The sequence below is a fragment of the Psittacula echo genome (assembly GCF_963264785.1).
Source record: "Psittacula echo genome assembly, chromosome: 9".
Lineage (NCBI taxonomy): Eukaryota > Metazoa > Chordata > Aves > Psittaciformes > Psittacidae > Psittacula > Psittacula echo.
In genome coordinates, this window is record NC_137745.1 from 21,607,381 (window position 1) to 21,625,301 (window position 17,921).

A 17,921-nucleotide genomic window follows, 5' to 3' on the forward strand; every position below is an offset into this window, starting at 1 on the left:
TCTGGGTTGGGTGGAAGGGGCTTGACACGGTGCGGGAAAGCCTCCTAATCCTCTTCTCCTTGTCTTTCTCCCTCTAGGGCTGACCAGAGTGGCCGTGCCCACGATACCCTGAATGCGGAGCGCAGTGGAAGCAGAGAAGACTGTGTCCCGTTAGCTCCTCCCTCCCTTATCCCTTTAGTTTGGGTTTGTTGCTATTTATTTTGTGGCTGGGTTTGGGCATGGCCTTGGCTGGATGCGAGGCTGCTGCGATGCGGCTCCTTTGGCTCAAGCACCACTTGTCCATCCACGTTTGGACCTTGCTGCTCTTGGGGAGCACCTGGCTACCGCTGGCGGAAGGCAGCCCCAAGTCTCCCTTTAGGACTTTCCCGGTTTCAGACTGGAGCTTGACGCACTTGGTGGTCCACAACAAAACCGGGGAGGTCTACGTGGGGGCTGTCAATCGGATCTACAAGCTCTCCAACAACCTCACGCTCCTGCGGACGCACGTGACGGGCCCCGTGGAGGACAATGAGAAGTGTTACCCTCCGCCCAGCGTCCAGTCCTGCCCGCACGGGCTGGTCACCACCAACAACGTGAACAAGCTGCTGCTGGTGGACTACTCGGGGAACCGGCTCATTGCCTGCGGCAGTGCATCCCAAGGGATCTGCCAGTTCCTGCGGCTCGATGACCTCTTCAAGCTGGGCGAGCCCCACCACCGCAAGGAGCACTACCTCTCCAGTGTCAACGAGTCGGGCACCATGTCTGGGGTCATCATCGAGGTGCTGAACGGGCAGAACAAGCTCTTCATTGGGACGCCCATTGATGGGAAGTCGGAGTACTTCCCCACCCTGTCCAGCCGCAAGCTGATGGCCAACGAGGAGAACGCGGAGATGTTTGGCTTCGTCTACCAGGACGAGTTTGTGTCCTCGCAGCTCAAGATCCCCTCGGATACGCTCTCCAAGTTCCCCACCTTCGACATCTACTACATCTACAGCTTCAGCAGCGAGCAGTTTGTGTACTACCTGACCCTGCAGCTGGACACCCAGCTCACCTCGCCCGACTCCACCGGGGAGCAGTTCTTCACCTCCAAGATCGTCCGGCTCTGCGTGGATGACCCCAAGTTCTACTCCTACGTGGAGTTCCCCATCGGCTGCGTGCAGGACGGCATCGAGTACCGCCTCATCCAGGATGCCTACCTGACCAAGCCTGGCAAGGCTTTGGCCAAGTACCTGGGCATCTCGGAGAGGGAGGATATCCTCTTCACTATCTTCTCCCAGGGCCAGAAAAACAGGGTTAAGCCTCCCAAGGAGTCTGTGCTCTGCCTCTTCACGTTGAAGAAGATCAAGGATAAGATCAAGGAGCGTATCCAGTCGTGCTACAGAGGGGAAGGGAAACTCTCGCTGCCCTGGCTCTTGAATAAGGAGCTGGGCTGCATCAACTCGGTAAGTTCCTGCTTGTCTCTACCCAAGCCAGGCTGTTTCTGGCTGCTGGTGGTGGCTGGACTCTTCCTGATGACCTGCCTTGCTCTGGGTTTTCCTGGCGGAAGGATTGGCACTCTTAGGGCTGGGTGCGTGGATTCCTCAACATCTTTCCTTGTGGAGATCATGGCTTCATAGTGGGTTTGAGGTCCATCAGTGCTCAAGGAGAGCCTTAAGCAAGGGGCCCCATGCTGATGTGCTGTGGCTATCGGAAGCGTTGGTGGGTTGAGCTGGGAGGGCAGCTCTGTCCTCAGGGCATCTGCTGCAGCTCTGCTGGGGAGTCTCTTGCACATGTCATGTATGAATCTGTGTTGTGGCACCTTGTGGCGGAGCACAAGGTGTTGAGGGCAGTAGGATGTGGGGTTGAGCAGTGCAGACGTGATGGATAGGGTGGAGAGGTTGACAGTCCAGGTAGGAGTTGGTCTCAATGTGGAGGGACCACATCCTTTCCATGGGAAGCTGGAGGGGAGGAGAGAGGGTGCAAGGTGCTGTCAGTGATGTAGGTTTTGAGCATGGTCATCCAGAGGTGCAGGAGGTGAGTGGCAGCATCCTAAAGCAGTGATTCTCAACCAAGGGAATGCTCCCTTTCGTCCCTGGACATGTGTCCTCCAGCCTGGTGCTGGGTTGTTTTCCAGTCAACATTCTAACCCATGAGTGGTCAGAGGGAGGCTGTGGCTCTGGGTGATGAGATCATAAGCTGGTGGTCCCCAGGCAGGGTCAGATAAGTGGCAGAGAGGGGATTTGGGTGCCATTGTGTGTGTTGGGAGGGTCTGGTGGAGGTCCCAGCACTCTTGCTATTGCTGTTAACCCCCCAGCCTTTTGGGTGCCTGGTGGTGGGGTTGGTGGTCCCTATGGAGCAGATCTGCCACTGTCCTGCCCTTAGCTCCGGAGCAGACAGCTAACAGCTGCCTGACAAAGTAAAGGGGCTGCTGTCAGGAGCGCTAGGCTCACAAATCACATTTTGGCTTTGAACTAATTCAATTCCGCTGGAAAAGGATGAAATCGTTTCCCTGCTGCCTGTTGGGTCCGCAGCTGCTGCCTCCACTGAGGAGATGCTGCCGCTTCCTCCCGCATTCCCAACTGCCTCTCCCAGTGCCCCACGGCAGCACCATGCTCCCTGGAATTGGGGAGCCGTAACTGTGCTTTGGGGGTGGCCTCATACTGGAAGAATCATGGGATCACACCATGGTTTGTGTTGGAAGGGACCTTAAAGCTCCTCCAGCTCCAACCCCTGCCACGGGCAGGGACCCCTTCCACTGGAGCAGCTTGCTCCAAGCCCCTGTGTCCAACCTGGCCTTGAACACTGCCAGGGATGGGGCAGCCACAGCTTCTCTGGGCACCCTGTGCCAGCGCCTCAGCACCCTCACAGGGCAGAGCTTCTGCCTAAGAGCTCATCTCAGTCTCCCCTCGGGCAGGTTCAAGCCATTCCCCTTGGCCTGTCCCTGCAGGCCCTTGTCCAAAGCCCCTCTCCAGGTTTCCTGTAGGCAGGGTCCTGGTGGTCAGCCCATGAGTGGATACATCTCAAGGTGCTCTTTTGGAACTCTCGCAGGATGGAAGGATGTGTGTCATGATAGGATGGCTCCTGCTTTCAAATGGGCTGGGTTGGAGGGCGCTGCCTCCCTTCTGTGGGATCCAGGTGATGTTTTCTCTCCCACCCTGCTCCAGCTGCCAAGCAGAGCTGGAAAGGCAGGACTGGATTGCAAGTCAAGCCTTCAGCCCCTTGCTGTGCTGAGCACAAGCCAAACCAGAGCCTGTGGAGCATGTAACCTCTTCCTGGCTGGAATTTCTGTGCCCCTAATGAAACACAGCCACCTCTGGGGTGGGCTGTGGCAGTGACGGGTCTCTCAGTGGTGAGGGCTGGCCAGAAAACAAAGGGCATGTTGTTGGCTGATTTCAGAGGAGGCAGAATGTAATTGCTCAAGTCAGTAGTTGCTTGGGATTTACACCTCATCCATATGGGATGTGTCCCGGGAGGTCTCTAGCTCCAGTCCTTTGCGGTGGGAAGTGGCTGAGGCTGGTCCATGCTGGCATCCCAGACCTCGGGACTAAGGGATGCTCATCCCGCAGCGCTGCAGGGCTGGTGCTGGAGGCAGGAGGAGAGGCCAGGAGCCAGGCCTGGCAGCAGCTCAGGGGATGTCAGTGGTTCCTCCATGGCACTGGTGAGCAGAGCAAATTCCCATCTCCTGTTCCTTGTGCTCCCCTTCTGGGATCCAGTGATCCAATGGGAAGGGGAGAGGAGCCGGCTTGGGAGCGAGACCCCTCATGCGCTCAGACCTGTGCACACAGCAGAGGCATCTTGTGTCCATCCCCCTGCTCCAGCCCCGCTGCCCAAACCACTCCTGAGCCCATCCAAGGTTTGGCTGCTTGTGGTGCTTCAGTGAGGGATTCAGTGCTGTGGGTCCTGGCTCTTTGCTTCCGCTGTGCATTGCAGGGACTGCGCTGTCCATGGCCAGATGTGCTGGGCACATCTGCTCCACATGCTGGTGTCCCTGCCCATGGCAGGAGGTTGGAAGCAGATGATCTTTATGGTCCCTTCCAACCCAAAGCACTCTAGGATTCTATGTATCAGGGCTGGGTGAGGGCAGATGCTGCAGCAAGGAGTGATTTGGGGTTCCCAGCATCCTCACCCTGGGCTGGCAGCACAGGCAAGGCCATGCCTGGAGCCAGCAGGACACGGGCAGCAGCCTTCCCTACACAGCCCCAGGGAGAAAATGAGTTCTGACTCCTTTGTGGGGCTTGCTGCCCAGCCTGCTGGCACAGGGCAATGGCTGGTGATAAACTGGCCCACACTGGGCCAGGATAAGCCAAATCCTTTCCCAGGGGCAGCCAGAGAAATGCAGGTGTTAATGAACCGTACCAGGCTGCCATTATTCCTGGGAAACGTGCTAAAAGCCTGGCATCCCGGCCTGGCACTTGGTCCTTGCCTCCTGCAGCCTCCTCCCTGGCTCTTCCCATCCTTCTGCATCCTCCATCGCCGTGCCTGGAGGTGCACAGGGGACCGGGTTTGAGCCTGTGATGGTGTTAACCGGCGAATCACTGGCTAATTAATAACGCTGTGCGGCGCGAGCCTCGCCTGCCTCTGCTGTCTGCTCCCTCATTGCTTTCGTAAGTGGGCTTGAAGGGAGGCAATGAGACAAGGCACGTCAAGGAGATGCTCCCTCGGTGCTGTGGGCCTGCTTTCCATCCTCCTGCACGCTGCTGTCCCCGGGAAATACGGCTTTCCTGATCCTGCTTTGCGGGACTGGCTTGGTGATGGGGGAGAGAAGGATGCTGTGCTGCAGAAGTGGGGTCTGGGGGTGATGGGCAGCTGAGAGGGGTGCCAAGGGAAAACACTGAAATAAAAACTAAGGAAAAATCATTAAAATCCACAAAAAAACCCCCCAAAATAACAATTTCCCCCCATTGCAATGGGCTGAGGCCATGGTTCCTATAACCACCTGTGCAAATGGGAGAGCAGACAGAGCCAGAGGCCTCCTGCGGACCCCAGCATCTGCGAGCTGGGATGCTCCAAGGTCACTGGCCCTTGTGTGCTGTGGTGTGTGTCAGAGGACATCCCCCCCCTGCATCCTGCATCCTCCAGGGATGCTGGTTGGTGCCGTAGCCCCGGTTCCGCCGCCCTTGGCCTGCCCTCTCCACGCTGCCTGCCTGTGCTTCCCTAACGAGGCAGTTTGCTGTTAATGAGCTAATTGTGGGTGTAATTATTTATCGAGGTGGTGGCTGCATGGCGGCGGCTCCGTGGGGCCGCGGTGCAGCTGTATTTGTCGTTTCCCAGAGAGTTTGTTGAGACAAAGCAGAGCGGAGTAAACACCATCAACATCTCTCCTCCTGCATATTCAGCAGCAGAGGGGATGGGGAAGCTGCAGATGGAGCGTGAGAGAGCATAAACTGCACCCAGGGGCTGCCGAGGCTTAAATCCCATCATGGCATTGCCCTTCACCTGCTGTGGATGGGTGGAAGGTGCAGGGATGCTGGACCAGAGAGTGGGTTTGTCTCCCAGTGAAGTGCCTAAAGGATCCCAGGTAGGCGGAGAGGAGCGTGGTATTGGCTGGAGCATCCCTCATGTCTCTTCTTTCCTTGGATCTTTTGTTTTAAAGTGATGCAGAGGAGGATGCTTAATGTGTGCGCTGGCTGATGGGGAGGAGAGAGGGTGCTTGCAAGGCTGGCATTAAGGGGATGGATGGAAAGGTCCTAATTTCCCTTCTCCCTTTTCCTGTGGTTGCAAAAGTGCCTGGTGCCCCATGCTGCTGGGAACAGCATCACTGGCCTTGGGGCTGGAATGGTGGCACGGTGAGGACAAGCATCCTCACCATGGCTGTGGGAGGCTCAAGCCATTGTGGAATACAATGCAGTGGGGCATGGAAAAGCCCCCTGTTTGCCCTGTTCCCCACGGGTGACTGGGAATTGCTGGTGGGAGCTGGTCCGGGCTGACCCTCTCTTCCCAGGCAGCATCAAGTGGGAATTGTGGAGTTATGTCCTGCCCTTATGTATTGGAGCTCGGGGTTTCCCCATCTGCTCCATGCACATGCTGTATGGATTTAAAACCCCGTGGGGGCTGGCATGCATTTGAGGGCCTTGCTTGCCAAAAAACCTCTCTCCCCTTTAAATTCAGTTACATAAGGAACCTTGTGGAGCAGAAGGATCCCGAGGCCAGAGCAGGCTGTCTCCTTTGTGCCCTCACCTCCTGCACCAGGCTCCCTGATCCCATGGGATCAGGAGCCCCTCACTGCCTGGGCAGGCTGGGATGGATTTTGCTGGTGCTATGAAGCCATGGCATGGGTGCATAGGCTGGATACCCATGGCCAGGGTCTGTTGTGCTCAGCAGGTCAGGGTGACCTGAGGATGCTCAATGGAGCTGGTCCTGGCTCCACTTCCCCACCTGCATCCCGGCTTCCACAGGGGCATCCCTCTGTCTTTGCCTTGGCCATTAATGTGGCCATCCTTGCCTAAGGGTGACAAGGGGCTGGTGCAGCCCTTTTCTCTGCCTCTCCTGGGGCAGAGCTTGCAGAAGCTTCTCCCCGTGGGTGAGCACAGAACCAAGGAGCCTGGTGTAGGGAAGGAATGCGGGGAATTCCCAACGGCATTCCTGTGGGAGGAGGAGCAGGGCTGGCAGGTGGGCAGCGAGGCTGCTGCGGCCTCTGCTGGGTGAAATGAGGCTCTTTGAGGAGCCCCGACTCGTTTGTCTTGGCACGGCCTTGGCTGGGAAGTGTTTTGTCTCTGGGGGAAGGCCGGGGTGCAGGATTCGGCCCCTCCTGCCTGGCTGCCAAGATGTTTTCCTTCTGGAGCTCACGCCGGGATGAGGAGGAGAGGGATGTGTGTGGAGTTCGTGCCTGCATCCCCCGTGTCTGAGGTGGCAGTGGATGGAGGGGGAGCAGGGATGCTGTGCTGGCTCCCGCTGGGTTTGTAAGTGCTGCTCTGTAAGACCCAGAGCCTTAATCTTGGTCTGCAAAGCTTGTTCCGGATGCAGAGTGGCTGCGTGCCTTGGATGTGTCCTAAGTGCCTTACATCAGTGTGGAAAGGGAATTTTAGGGAAGCACCAGCTCATCCCTTCCTTTGGGACAGTCATGATGGTTGGACTTAGTGATCCTAAAGGTCCTTTCCAACCCAGTTCGTTCTATGATGGGGCTGCTGAAGCCACCGTAGATGGTGGGGTGGAGGTGGGAGATGGCTGATGGCCCTATGGCAGGGCGGGTACGTCGCGGTGTTATCCCAAAGCTCATCTCTCCTCTGTTTTCCTCCACAGCCGCTGCAGATCGACGACAACTTCTGTGGGCAGGATTTTAACCAGCCCCTGGGGGGCACCGTCACGATTGAGGGGACCCCACTCTTCGTGGACAAGGAGGATGGGATGACCTCGGTGGCTGCCTATGACTACAGGGGACAGACCGTGGTGTTCGCGGGCACGCGGAGCGGGAAGATCAAGAAGGTAGGGGAAGGCCTCGGTGGTGTGATGGGGAGGGATGGTCCTTTGGGGGTGCAGATAAAGCTCCATCATACCGTCACTTGATATGTATTGATCTATCTGTCCCTGTCTATGTGGCTTTGCCATTGACCCGGGCAGAGATGGATGCTGATGGCTGCATCCTGGTGTAGGGGAGATTCCTCTTTCTACCATGCCACAAAAGGCTGCTTGTTGGTGGCAATTAGCAAATAGCTCCGTGCGTGCCTTTCCCTGCCTGCATCTCCACAGGGCATGGATTTCCTGTTATCATAACATCGTGCCTATAATTACAGCTGTACATGCCCTGTATAAACATAGCTTGTGTTAACGGCATCCTCAGCCAGGGAAGGGCAGCGTGAAGGTCCCGGTATGATCCCTGCCCAGGAGCAGGAGGGTTTCACCAGGGGATCTGGCTTGGTGCTCTGTGGCTTGGGAGGTGCTGCAGCACCCCATCCTGGGCACAGCATGGTGCATTTGTGCTTGATCTGTGCTGGGCAGGATGCCTTGGAGAAGCAGGATGGCTTTCCTGGCTGGAATCAGGAGGAGGGTGCCATTGCAGCAGATAATTCCCTATATGTATGTGCTGCTGTGTTGGGTTGTGGGCAGCACGCTGCTGGTCCTCTGCAGCCCCACATCCCCTGTTGGCTTTGTGTGGCCCTTCGGGGGGCCCCGGCGGCGCCAGGGCTGCAGGAGCTGACGGAGCAGCTCATCCCTTCCGGATCGATGGGGGATCCGCAGGGATTGGTGTCGCGTTGCTGACGGCCGCTCCTGCGCTGGGCTCCAGATGGGAGCGATGAAATGGGGATGGGAAGGAGCAAGGATGTGGAAGGAGGGTCACAAAGCCATGGCGACCTCGAGTCCCTTTTTTGTCTAGAGGGGCTGGTGATGGCTTTTTACATGGCAGATTTATTTTCTCCTCTTCCTTCAGTTTTTCTCTGGTCTTTACACCTTTAGAGTGATTTACAAGGGGGCCTGCAGGAAACCTGGAGAGGGGCTTGGGACAAGGGCCTGCAGGGACAGGCCAAGGGGAATGGCTTTAACCTGCCAGAGGGGAGACTGAGATGAGCTCTTAGGCAGAAGCTCTTCCCTGTGAGGGTGCTGAGGCGCTGGCACAGGGTGCCCAGAGAAGCTGTGGCTGCCCCATCGCTGGCAGTGTTCAAGGCCAGGTTGGACACAGGGGCTTGGAGCAACCTGCTCCAGTGGAAGGGGTCCCTGCTCGTGGCAGGGGTTGGAGCTGGAGGAGCTTTAAGGTCCCTTCCAACCCAAACCAGGCTGGGATTCTATGATCTCGGGTGGGTGCCTTGCCAGGGTGCAGGCTGCACGCTACAAAGTCATGGCTGAGGCCAGGACTTGGACCTTAGCTCTGGTTCAAGCATCTTCCTCTCCTGCAGGGCTTTCCCCAGCTTTCTTTTTGCTGTTTTCCAAGCTTGGTGCCTCACATTGCTGGTCTGGCTCTCTGGCCCTGCAGGGCACAAGGACATGGAGCAGGAGCTCCATGAGGAGCAAAGAGGTTGTGGTCCAGCCCTGGGATGCTGGGCAGGTTCTGAAGGCTCATCCTGCCTGTGGTCACTCTGATGGCAGCATGGGAGCACTTTGCAGTCTGCAAGCCCCATGCTGCTGCCAGGTCTCCCCCATCCTCTGCTGTGACCTTGTGGTGGGCAGCCCATCCTCCCTGCTGCAGGGGCTCTCTGCCCAGCCTGCCAAAGCGCTGCCTCAGCAGCTACCTGATCCTGATGCTGTGTCTGGCTGCCGGCCGGAAGCAGGATGGGGAGAGGATGGCTCCCTCCTGCCTGGGGAGCACAAGGGGGATGCTGCTGACTTGTCCCCAGCCAGTGGATGTGATACCCAGCAGGGGCACAGCAGAGCATGGCCAAGGTGGCTGTCAAAGGCAAAGGATGCAGGGGGGGGGCATCACTTGGGAGTGGTTGCAATCCCTCTGCTTTTAAGTTTCCCATGTAAGGGGGCAGTGACAAGTAACCTGCATTAGGCTTGGTGCAGCCTCGTGGCTTCCCCATCCTCCTGCCAGTTTCCCCGTCCCTTCCCAGCACTCCCTGGCATCTCCTTTAGGGAAGCAGGGCTGTGCTGGCAGCTGGTGCTCCCCATCCCAGGAGCCCTGTGACGGATGCTGCTCTGCTGCGGGGGCTCCCATCTCACCATCTGGGCTGGGGTGAGGTCAGGCCAGAGTCACGGCTGCGTCTGGATTTTCCTTGGATAGCAGCTCCATGCCCAGCATTTGTCCAGGCTGTTGCGTGCAGACAGAGCCTCCCTTTGTGTCCCCTTCCCAAAAACAAGCCACGCGAGCCTCCGGCTGCCCTGCAGCCTCTCCCCGGCGCTGCTGCCCGCAGTTGCTGCCATGAGGCCACGGTGATGGGCAGCGCCTGCTGCCGCAGCTGCACGGACAGCCCTATTCTGGAGGGGTGGAAGGCTATTGCAGGCAAACTCATGGCAGGGGGTTGGAACTGGATGATCTTTAAGGTCTCTTCCAGCCCAAACTGTTCTGTGATTTTGTGATCTGTAGACCTGGGATGGGGATACAGGACCCCAGGATGCTGCATGGATCACAGCAGTGAATCCTATAGTAACCCACTCCCTGCAGGGTCACCAGGCAGGCGTTATCTTTGGCTGGCCCTGAGTTATATGGAGGAAAGGTCAGGCTTGGAAAGCCCTTGGCCCCACGTGCTCGCTGTGCCCTGTGCCAGCAGTCATGGGATTGGGGCGCAGGGGGAATTCCTGGTGCATCCCAGGTGAGCAATGCGGGGATGACTTCTCCCACTGCTCATGTCCTCCGTGCTCCTGCTGCGTCAGGGACCCGGCCTTGACCCCTGTGCTGTGTGGGTGCTGTGGATGGGGAAGTGACGCGGGGACGCTGCAGTGGGGAAGTCCAGGGGGTATTTGCGCAAGGGAAGCGAGGTTTGCTTCCCAGTGCCTGGGGTTGCCCTGGGCACCGCCTGTCCTCCGTGGGGCTTTGGGCACCCTGCTCTAGTGGAAGGTGTCCTTGCCTGTGGATGGAGCTGGGTGAGCTTTAAGGTCCCTTCCAACCCAAACCATTCCATGGTTATCTGGCTGCACAGTTGCCACCATAATTGCTGCAGCTCCCTGCCCTGTCCTGACGCCAGCTGGCTTCGGGCGTGGATGCATCAGGAGTGTCTCCGTTGGGAATCTGCTCCCCCCCAGGGCTCGCACTTGCTGCAGCTTGTTTATTCTCTCCCACAGAAAGCACAGCTGAGCTGGCCCCATGTCTGCCTGCTTTGGCTTCTCCGCTGTAGTAATAACAATAAATAAACTCTTCACACTAAGTGGGTCATCCCCATCCCTGCACATCGGGATGCGATGCTCCTCGCCTGTCCTGGGTACCGTCCCCTCTGTCCTGCTGAGGATAGCGGGATGGGATGCTTTGAGGGACCAGATTTAGCATCCCATGTAGGCACCTCTTTTGGATAGGGCTCTCTTAAAGCTTTTAGATTCTTCAGTGTGTCTGGGCAGCATGACCTGGGGATAGGCGGTGTGTGGATGAGAAGCTGCTGGCTGGGAGCATTGGGGGAATTTCCCTGTTTCCTGCTGGCTTCCCATCACAAAAGCCCCCCCTGTGTCAGCCTCTTCTGTATGGAGCATGTCGTGACGGTGGTCCACGTGAGCTGGCAGGACAAGCCCTCAGGCTCCCTGCCTGCTCTGCCTGTCCCTGTGGGTCCGTTCATGTCGCGTGGTGCTTAGTGCTCGGGGTAAGCGGCTCTGGATGCAAAGGGACCCTTTGTTCTGTGTGTGAAATCCGCTCCCCTCGTGACCCTGCTGCTGCTTACCCTGCTCATTGCCCTAGCCTCGGATGGCTTTTTGGGGGTGATGGGGGCAGATTCGGGCCATGAAGCCTCTGGTGTCATTGGTGACCCTTGAGGAGCATCGCCCCCAGCGCAGCCCCTGCGGATGCTCTCCTGCCGTGTCGCAGCTCTCCCCAGCTGGCTGCCGGCACAAGGGCCTTTTGTTCCTCTTCCTTCTCCCATTCCATCCCCATCCCATCCCCTGGGGACCCCTCACCCCCTCCCCACATGCTCACAGCCCACTGGGTGCCTGCGCCCGGCCCTTCGGCACACACGGCTGTGTCTCTCCCCAGTCAGTGGCAATCATTTTATTGGCATGACAAGGTAGGCGATGGTTGCCAAAGTGAATCCATCAAATACCTCTCGGCAGCTCCCTCCCCCTTGAGAGCTCTCGCTGGAGTCGTTAAGCTCTTTTAATCAAGGTGGAGGCTTGAGCTGGCCTTAACTGGATGGGGTGGTGGGGAGGTGGAGGCTCTGGATCCCCTCTGCTAGTGATGGGGACTGCTCGGCATCGCCCCGCTCCTGCTCGGCAGGAAGGGGCCCCGCTCGGTGCTGTCGGGCTTTGCTGAGCCGCCCGGCTCCGCACAGGATGTGTCATTGTTGGAGGAAACAATCAGAAATTCATCGTGAACCGCTGGCCCCTGGGACCCGCCGGGGCCGCTGCCAGCGCCGTCCTCGGGTGACTCCTGCAGGGGAATGCAGCCGGGTCCGTGCTCCTGCCTCCTGCGGGATACAGGGGATGCTGAAAAGGGAAAGAACCGTGGCTGCCCCATCGCTGGCAGTGTTCAAGGCCAGACTGGACACAGGGGCTTGGAGCAAGCCGCTCCAGTGGAAGGGGTCCCTGCCTGTGGCAGGGGTTGGAGCTGGGTGAGCTTTAAGGTCCCTTCCAACCCAAACCATTCTATGAAGATTTCCACGCTCTCCAAGGATGCTCCACGCAGCCATGGGGAAGGAAAGGAGGTGTCAGTGACTGCCTCCCCCTAAACCCCACTCCTTCCCCCCCATGTCCCCAGGCTTTTGGACTCAAGCCTTCCCCCTCTGGTCCCCCATCTGCTGCGGTTGGGGCACAGAGCCGCAGGTGAGCGGCTGGGAGCCTGGCTGCGGGCCAGCCCTGCTCCAGCCTCCTGCAGAAGCGCTGACGGTGCAGGTCTCGCCTCTGCCGGCACTGGCTCCGGCGCCCGCAGGCAGCACGTGGCCTCACCCCATCCATCACCGCGCTGCCAGTGCCGCGGGCACGGCACCGATGCTGCCGGGCATCGCCGGTGTCGCAAGGTGACTTCTGGGGAGCAGAGTGCTGGAGAAGCAAGGATGGAGCCGGGTCCTAAGGACCCTGTGTCTTCCAGAGGGCTTCTGTGATTGCCCTGGAAAGGGGTTGAGGGCAAAATGCCTCTTGGTGCTGCTCTGCGCTCAAGAGCTGGGGGGTCCATACCAGCCAAACACAGCAGCATCACCCTTGCAGCCCCTGTGGATCATCCCTGAGGATGCCACCCTGGGAATATGGTGGGAATAAGGCTGGGAAAGGAAGAGTCAAGAACTGCGCGTTCGTGTCTGTGTGCTCTCCTGCCCCTGTTGTTGCAGGGCTGTGTAAGGCAGTGGTGGCTGTGGCTTGGCAGAGCAAGGCAGAAGGGTGGTGCTTTGGGGTCACTGAGCCCCTGCAAAGAGCCGTGGAGGCCAGTGTTGGGACTTGTCCATCACTGGGTTGTGCAGTGCCGGCAGCAAGCACTGGGTTTTCTGTCCCAGCCAGTGGGGCTGGTTTGGTTTGGTTTGGTTGGTGAAGCATGAAGCTGCTGAAGCGTTTTCTTTCCCATCTCTCCACTGCTGAATGCGGGGCTGTGACCTCTGTTCCACTGGGAAGAGCAGGAGCACAGCTCTTGCTTTGGATCTTTCCTCTTGCTGGGGACCTCTGCGGTGGCCCCATGAGATGGGGCAGGATGAAAAGCCCCCATTGAGATGGAAATGAGCTGGGAGGTCCCAGCTCTGTTGGGTCCCTCCTGTTGGGGTCATTGTGCCTTTTCAGTGCACAAACACTGACTAATTTTGGCTTTTCAGGTGGGAGAATAGCCCCGGCCTCCCACCAAAGGCAGAGGAGAAGGAGGAGGATGCTCATCAGGAAGGCAGTGGTTTGGGGAGGAGGGGCTGTGGGTATGCCTGCATGGGAAGGGACAGTGCTGGTGTTCTGCCTTGCCTTTGTGCAGCCCCATTAACCCAGATTTAATGGTGCCTGAGGAATTTGGCCTGAGCCTGTGTCCGGATGGAGGAGGGAGGGAAGATGCTAGAGGAGGGAAGATGTGTGCTCAGCTGCTTTCAGTGTTGACTCGGTCGGCGTGTCCCAGCACTGCTTCATGTTGAGATGTGACAGCGGGGAAGGTCAGCCATCCCTGTGGGCTGACCTCGTGCTTCTCCCTTATGGAATGGGAGGAAAAGCCATCATAAATCAAGAGTGAGGTGGAGGTGCCAGATGGCACTTAGGGATGGATGCAGGATGCTGACTCCAGCTGCCCCTTGGTGGCTGATGGAGCCCATCATCCATCTCTGAGGCTTTGATACACATGGGGATCATCCACCTCCACTGCGGGTCCAGGCAGGGACAGTGCTCAGCCCCAGGATGCTGGGAAAAGCCACTGTTTGCCCTCTGTTATCCCCTACCCTTGTTAATTATGGGCTTTTCTGAAATGGAGCAGGAGATGGGATGCTAATGCAGGCTGGTACTGATGGGGAAAGCAGCAGGAAGGTGCATTGTGGGGTGAAATATGGAAGTGGAGGAGTGGGGTGGTGGTGGTGGTGCACCGCCCTGGGTCATACTTAGCCTGTGTGATACAGGGCAAACAGCCCTGGGGATCAGGGCTGTGCTGGTAATCCCTCTGCTCATCAAAGGATAGAGGAGCCAGAGCTGCAGCACCAGGGTTTAGACGCACTGCCCTTCATCATGAAGTGCCATCATGTAAAATGAAGTGAGTTTGATGGGTTCTTGCTTTAATCCCTCAACTGGACTCAGTTGCAGGGCTGAGGGTGCATTGGAGGAGGCTGGTGGGCAGAGCTGGGGTGGTGTGACAGGGCAGAGCATCCCAAGAGGAGGAGGAGCATCAGAGCCCCGAGTCCATGGGACAGATTCTGCCTCCACTTCCCATTCCCTTTCTGCCCAGAATGGAAACATTTCCCATTCTTTTCTTTTCCACTTTGCCTTTCTCTTTTATCTCTCTTACCCCCACCAGTGCTCCCAATAGCTCTGGGTGCTGCACACCAGCCCCACGCTTTTCCTTTCCTGCCCTTTGGTTGGTCCTTGAGGTTTCTGTGTCTCACCTCGGTGATGGGCACAGCAGTGCTGCAGGGAATAAACCTTCCCGACCCATCCCAAGATGGGAAGTTTCCCAATAACACCCTTCCCTTCCTGTAGCCATTGCAGTTGGGTTGAGACTGGAGGGGGAGAGCAGGGGACGTGATGGACAGGGCTATTGCCATTGTTTGGGGTTTGGTGCTGGATTTCGAGGCCCCGGGCGGTTTCCCTGGGTGGCCAGAGCTGATCCTGGCACATCCCTGCTCTTTGTGTGCCCATGGACCAGCCGCCGGCACGAAACCTTCCCTCGGCAGCAGGAGCAATTGTCTACATGAGAAGCAATAGTGGGAAAGTTTTATTTAATGGATGCTTAGTTCTTTTAATGCCATTTAGCAGCTGGAGAGAAGAAAGAGAGCCAGCGCTGTGTGACAAGCCAGCTCTGAGCAAACTGAGGAATGGCTGCGGTGGTAGGGAGCATCCCTATGGTCTGGCAGAGAAAGGTGGGATAATGGGATAGTGCTTTAGTTTCACCATGGTTTGTGCTCTTGAGGGCAGCATTGGTTGGTCACTCTATGCCAGGACAGCTCTGGCATGGCTGGAGCACTCAGTGTGGGGATGCAGGGATGCAAAGAGGGGCCGTGCTGGTAGAGTTGGCGCTGGGGAAGCATCTTCCCCCCTCCATAATCCCATATGGGTGAAGGAAACGACACTGGGATGAGAAATCCCTGCGTGGTTTTTATTAGCTACAACCCTAATGATGTATTTTGGATTGCTCTCCTGCGTGGATAAGAACTACCAGACCTTGAACAAAGCGGAAAGAAAAAAGTCTCTCTGACCTTGAAGCTGTTGGTTCACTCATCTTCATTTCATTGCCCTCGCAGGGGATGCAGGTCAGTTTTGGGTGCTATTTATAGTCCACTTGGCTTGACGGTTTTCTTTACAAAGCGAAAGGTTGTCACCTTTGTTTCTGATATTGCAGAGAGGAGCAGCTCAAGGGAAAAGGAAGAATAAATGAGAAATGTTTTCAGAGGGTTCCTGTGTGCAGCAAAGCTTTGTAATCTGGACAGATCAAAAAGCGCTGGACTGCCGTGCTGAGCTCACGTGGATGTAGCCAGGGTCCGTGCTGCGGGATGATGCTCTGCTGGGACCACTTGGAGCCTTTATGGGCTCCGAAACGGTGATGCTTTCCCTTCCTGGGCAGCTTGGCTCACTCCTTCACATGTGGATGGCTGGTTTTGGTTGAGACAGCATGTTAGCTTAGTTCTCCCCTTCTCCCTTTGCGGCTGTGCCTCCCACCTTCACTGCCTGCAAGAGCAGCATCACCCGCCTGTGCCTGCATCCTTTGCTCCATCCCCGTCCCTCCCTGACAGACTCCTTGAAACAACAAATGTTGCTGTAATTTAATTTTCAGGAAAACAATAGTCGGGGGACAATGTTAAATTCATGAAAGTGCCTTAATGCAATGACATTTAATGAAGCAATTTGTGTGCTAGCATGGCTGTGCATGGTGCCGGGGTAGCGGGGATGCCGCTCCATCCTGCCGGGTGGGCCCTCTTTAGGGATGAGCTGGGGAAAGGTTGATGTTCCAGGGAAAAGGGAGGTTCTCCTGCTGCTCCCCAGGCTGTGTGTGCTCTCGGAGTGCAGCTTTCACATCCTGCTCCCTGATGCTGCTGCAATGAGAGCCGGTGGGTCTGAGCTCTGTGGTTTATGAGAGTGTTTTGGGGCTCTCTGCAGGCTCTGTGTTCTCTGGTCATTTCCTCCCTTTGCCTAGAGCAAAGTGACCTAGGTGGTCCCTTCATCCCCCCAACTCCCTTAGTGGGGGGTTCCTGCTTGGGGGGGGCCTTTTGCTGAGGGCAGGGCCAAGGAATTGTCCTCCAGGTCCGGGCACCAGAGGGAGGATTTGGCAATGATGGGTCCAGGCAAAGGGTTCCTGGGCATCCTGTTGCTGATGTCCAACTGCTTTGGGAGACCTCTTGTCCTGGGGATGCTGCTTGGCAAGGGCAGAGAACAGGAGGGAAGAGGAGCTATTTCCTTGTGCTTGGTCTCCTATGCTGGAGGGCTTCTCTTTGGGAGTGAGGAGACCCATGCATACATTTTCCTCCCCCAGCTCTGCATTGGGGTACCAGATTGAAGCCTCTGGTACTGTAGCCTCTGGTTCTGAAGCATCCCATCTCCCATGGCGTTTCCCAACCACCCTGTGTTGCAGTATCCACAGAGCTGTTGACTGATGCTGTTCCCTCTATAGCAAGAGTTAGGAGCGATGCTGCGCTGTGACAGCACAGCCTTGTCTTGGGGGGTTAACGGTTGGCAAAGCAGGTTGAGAGGAGGCAGTTTGGAGGGCGGAGAGCCCAGCTGCTTGCTCCAGGGGTGGATTGGATTTGTGCCACCCCGCCAGCATCCCTCGGGCACCCTGGCACCAGTAATGTGGTGGAGGCTGCTGCCTCCGTGTCCCAGGAGAGGTTTCCCTGCTGCTTCCTTCCCCTCAGTGACTGACAGAGCCCTGTAGATCTTAATTATTGTGCCGGCATCCACAGAGCAAATCTGGTGCTGCCGTAGCTGGAGGCTTAGCGCTGGCAATGATGCTCGCTGGGGCGGGTGGCTGCAGAGGGAAGAGGCTCTGTGCCTCCTCTTCCTCCTTGCCTCCTCTTCCTCGCCTTTGTGGGGACAACTCATGGTCCTTGCTGTATGTGAAGGACCTCTGGAATCTGTGGGTGGAAGCTGGGGCAGTTATTGGTGGGTGAAGGGATGGTATTAAATGTATGTGTAGGTGATTTCACTGTGGCTGTTCTCCGGTGAAGCTTGGGGATGAGGGGGCTGGAGGTGGATGGATGCTGATTCCTTCTGGTAGGGAACGGGACCTGAAGAAAGCAGCATCATCCAAAACCTGAGCTCCACCAAACCCATCTCACTGGTGATGCTCTTCCCAACCAGCTGAAGGATGCAGCAAAATCCATCGGAGGGTGGATTTAGGGGTTCAGCAGGGATGCTCATGGGGAAACTTGGGGTTTGTAGAGCAGTTTGCAGTCCTGGAAGGTGTGAAGGCAGCAAGGGCAGTGCCTGGCTGTTCCCTGGCTTCTTGCTTCCCATTGATGGTGCTCAAAGGTGAAGGTAGTTCTTGAGCAAAATGCAACTGGAAAAGTTCAAAGGGAAAATATGATGCAGTTTTGATGTGTGTGTGTGTATATATATATGTGCATGTCTGCATTTATTTTTTCTTTAAAAGCTTCCAAAAATAAGCCTGTGTCTTGGCCAGGGTGACTGTGTCTGTAATTAGCTATGGGAAGCGGGTGTCATAGTGATGCTGGTACATATGGAGCCACAAAGAAAGGCTCAGCATCCCTGGGAGGGGTGCAGGACCTTGGGCTGGGGGTGGCAGGCAGTGGGGTGCTCAGTACCAACAGCTTCTGTGGAGCGGAAGAAAGGGAGCATCTCTGGATGGA

At 57.1% G+C, this 17,921-nt stretch overlaps 1 protein-coding gene across 1 annotated transcript in view; it reads left to right on the top strand.

Annotated features, from left to right (window-relative positions):
* Positions 1-218: 218 nt before the first annotated feature.
* PLXNA1 (plexin A1) overlaps positions 219-17,921 on the top strand; it is a gene marked incomplete at both ends in the record, with an annotated part of 89,668 nt that continues 71,965 nt past the window's right edge. The window contains 2 exons of the mRNA XM_080625509.1: positions 219-1,421; positions 7,198-7,380. Of these exons, the coding sequence (XP_080481635.1) occupies positions 219-1,421; positions 7,198-7,380 (1,386 nt within the window). The remainder of the gene's footprint in view (positions 1,422-7,197; positions 7,381-17,921) is intronic.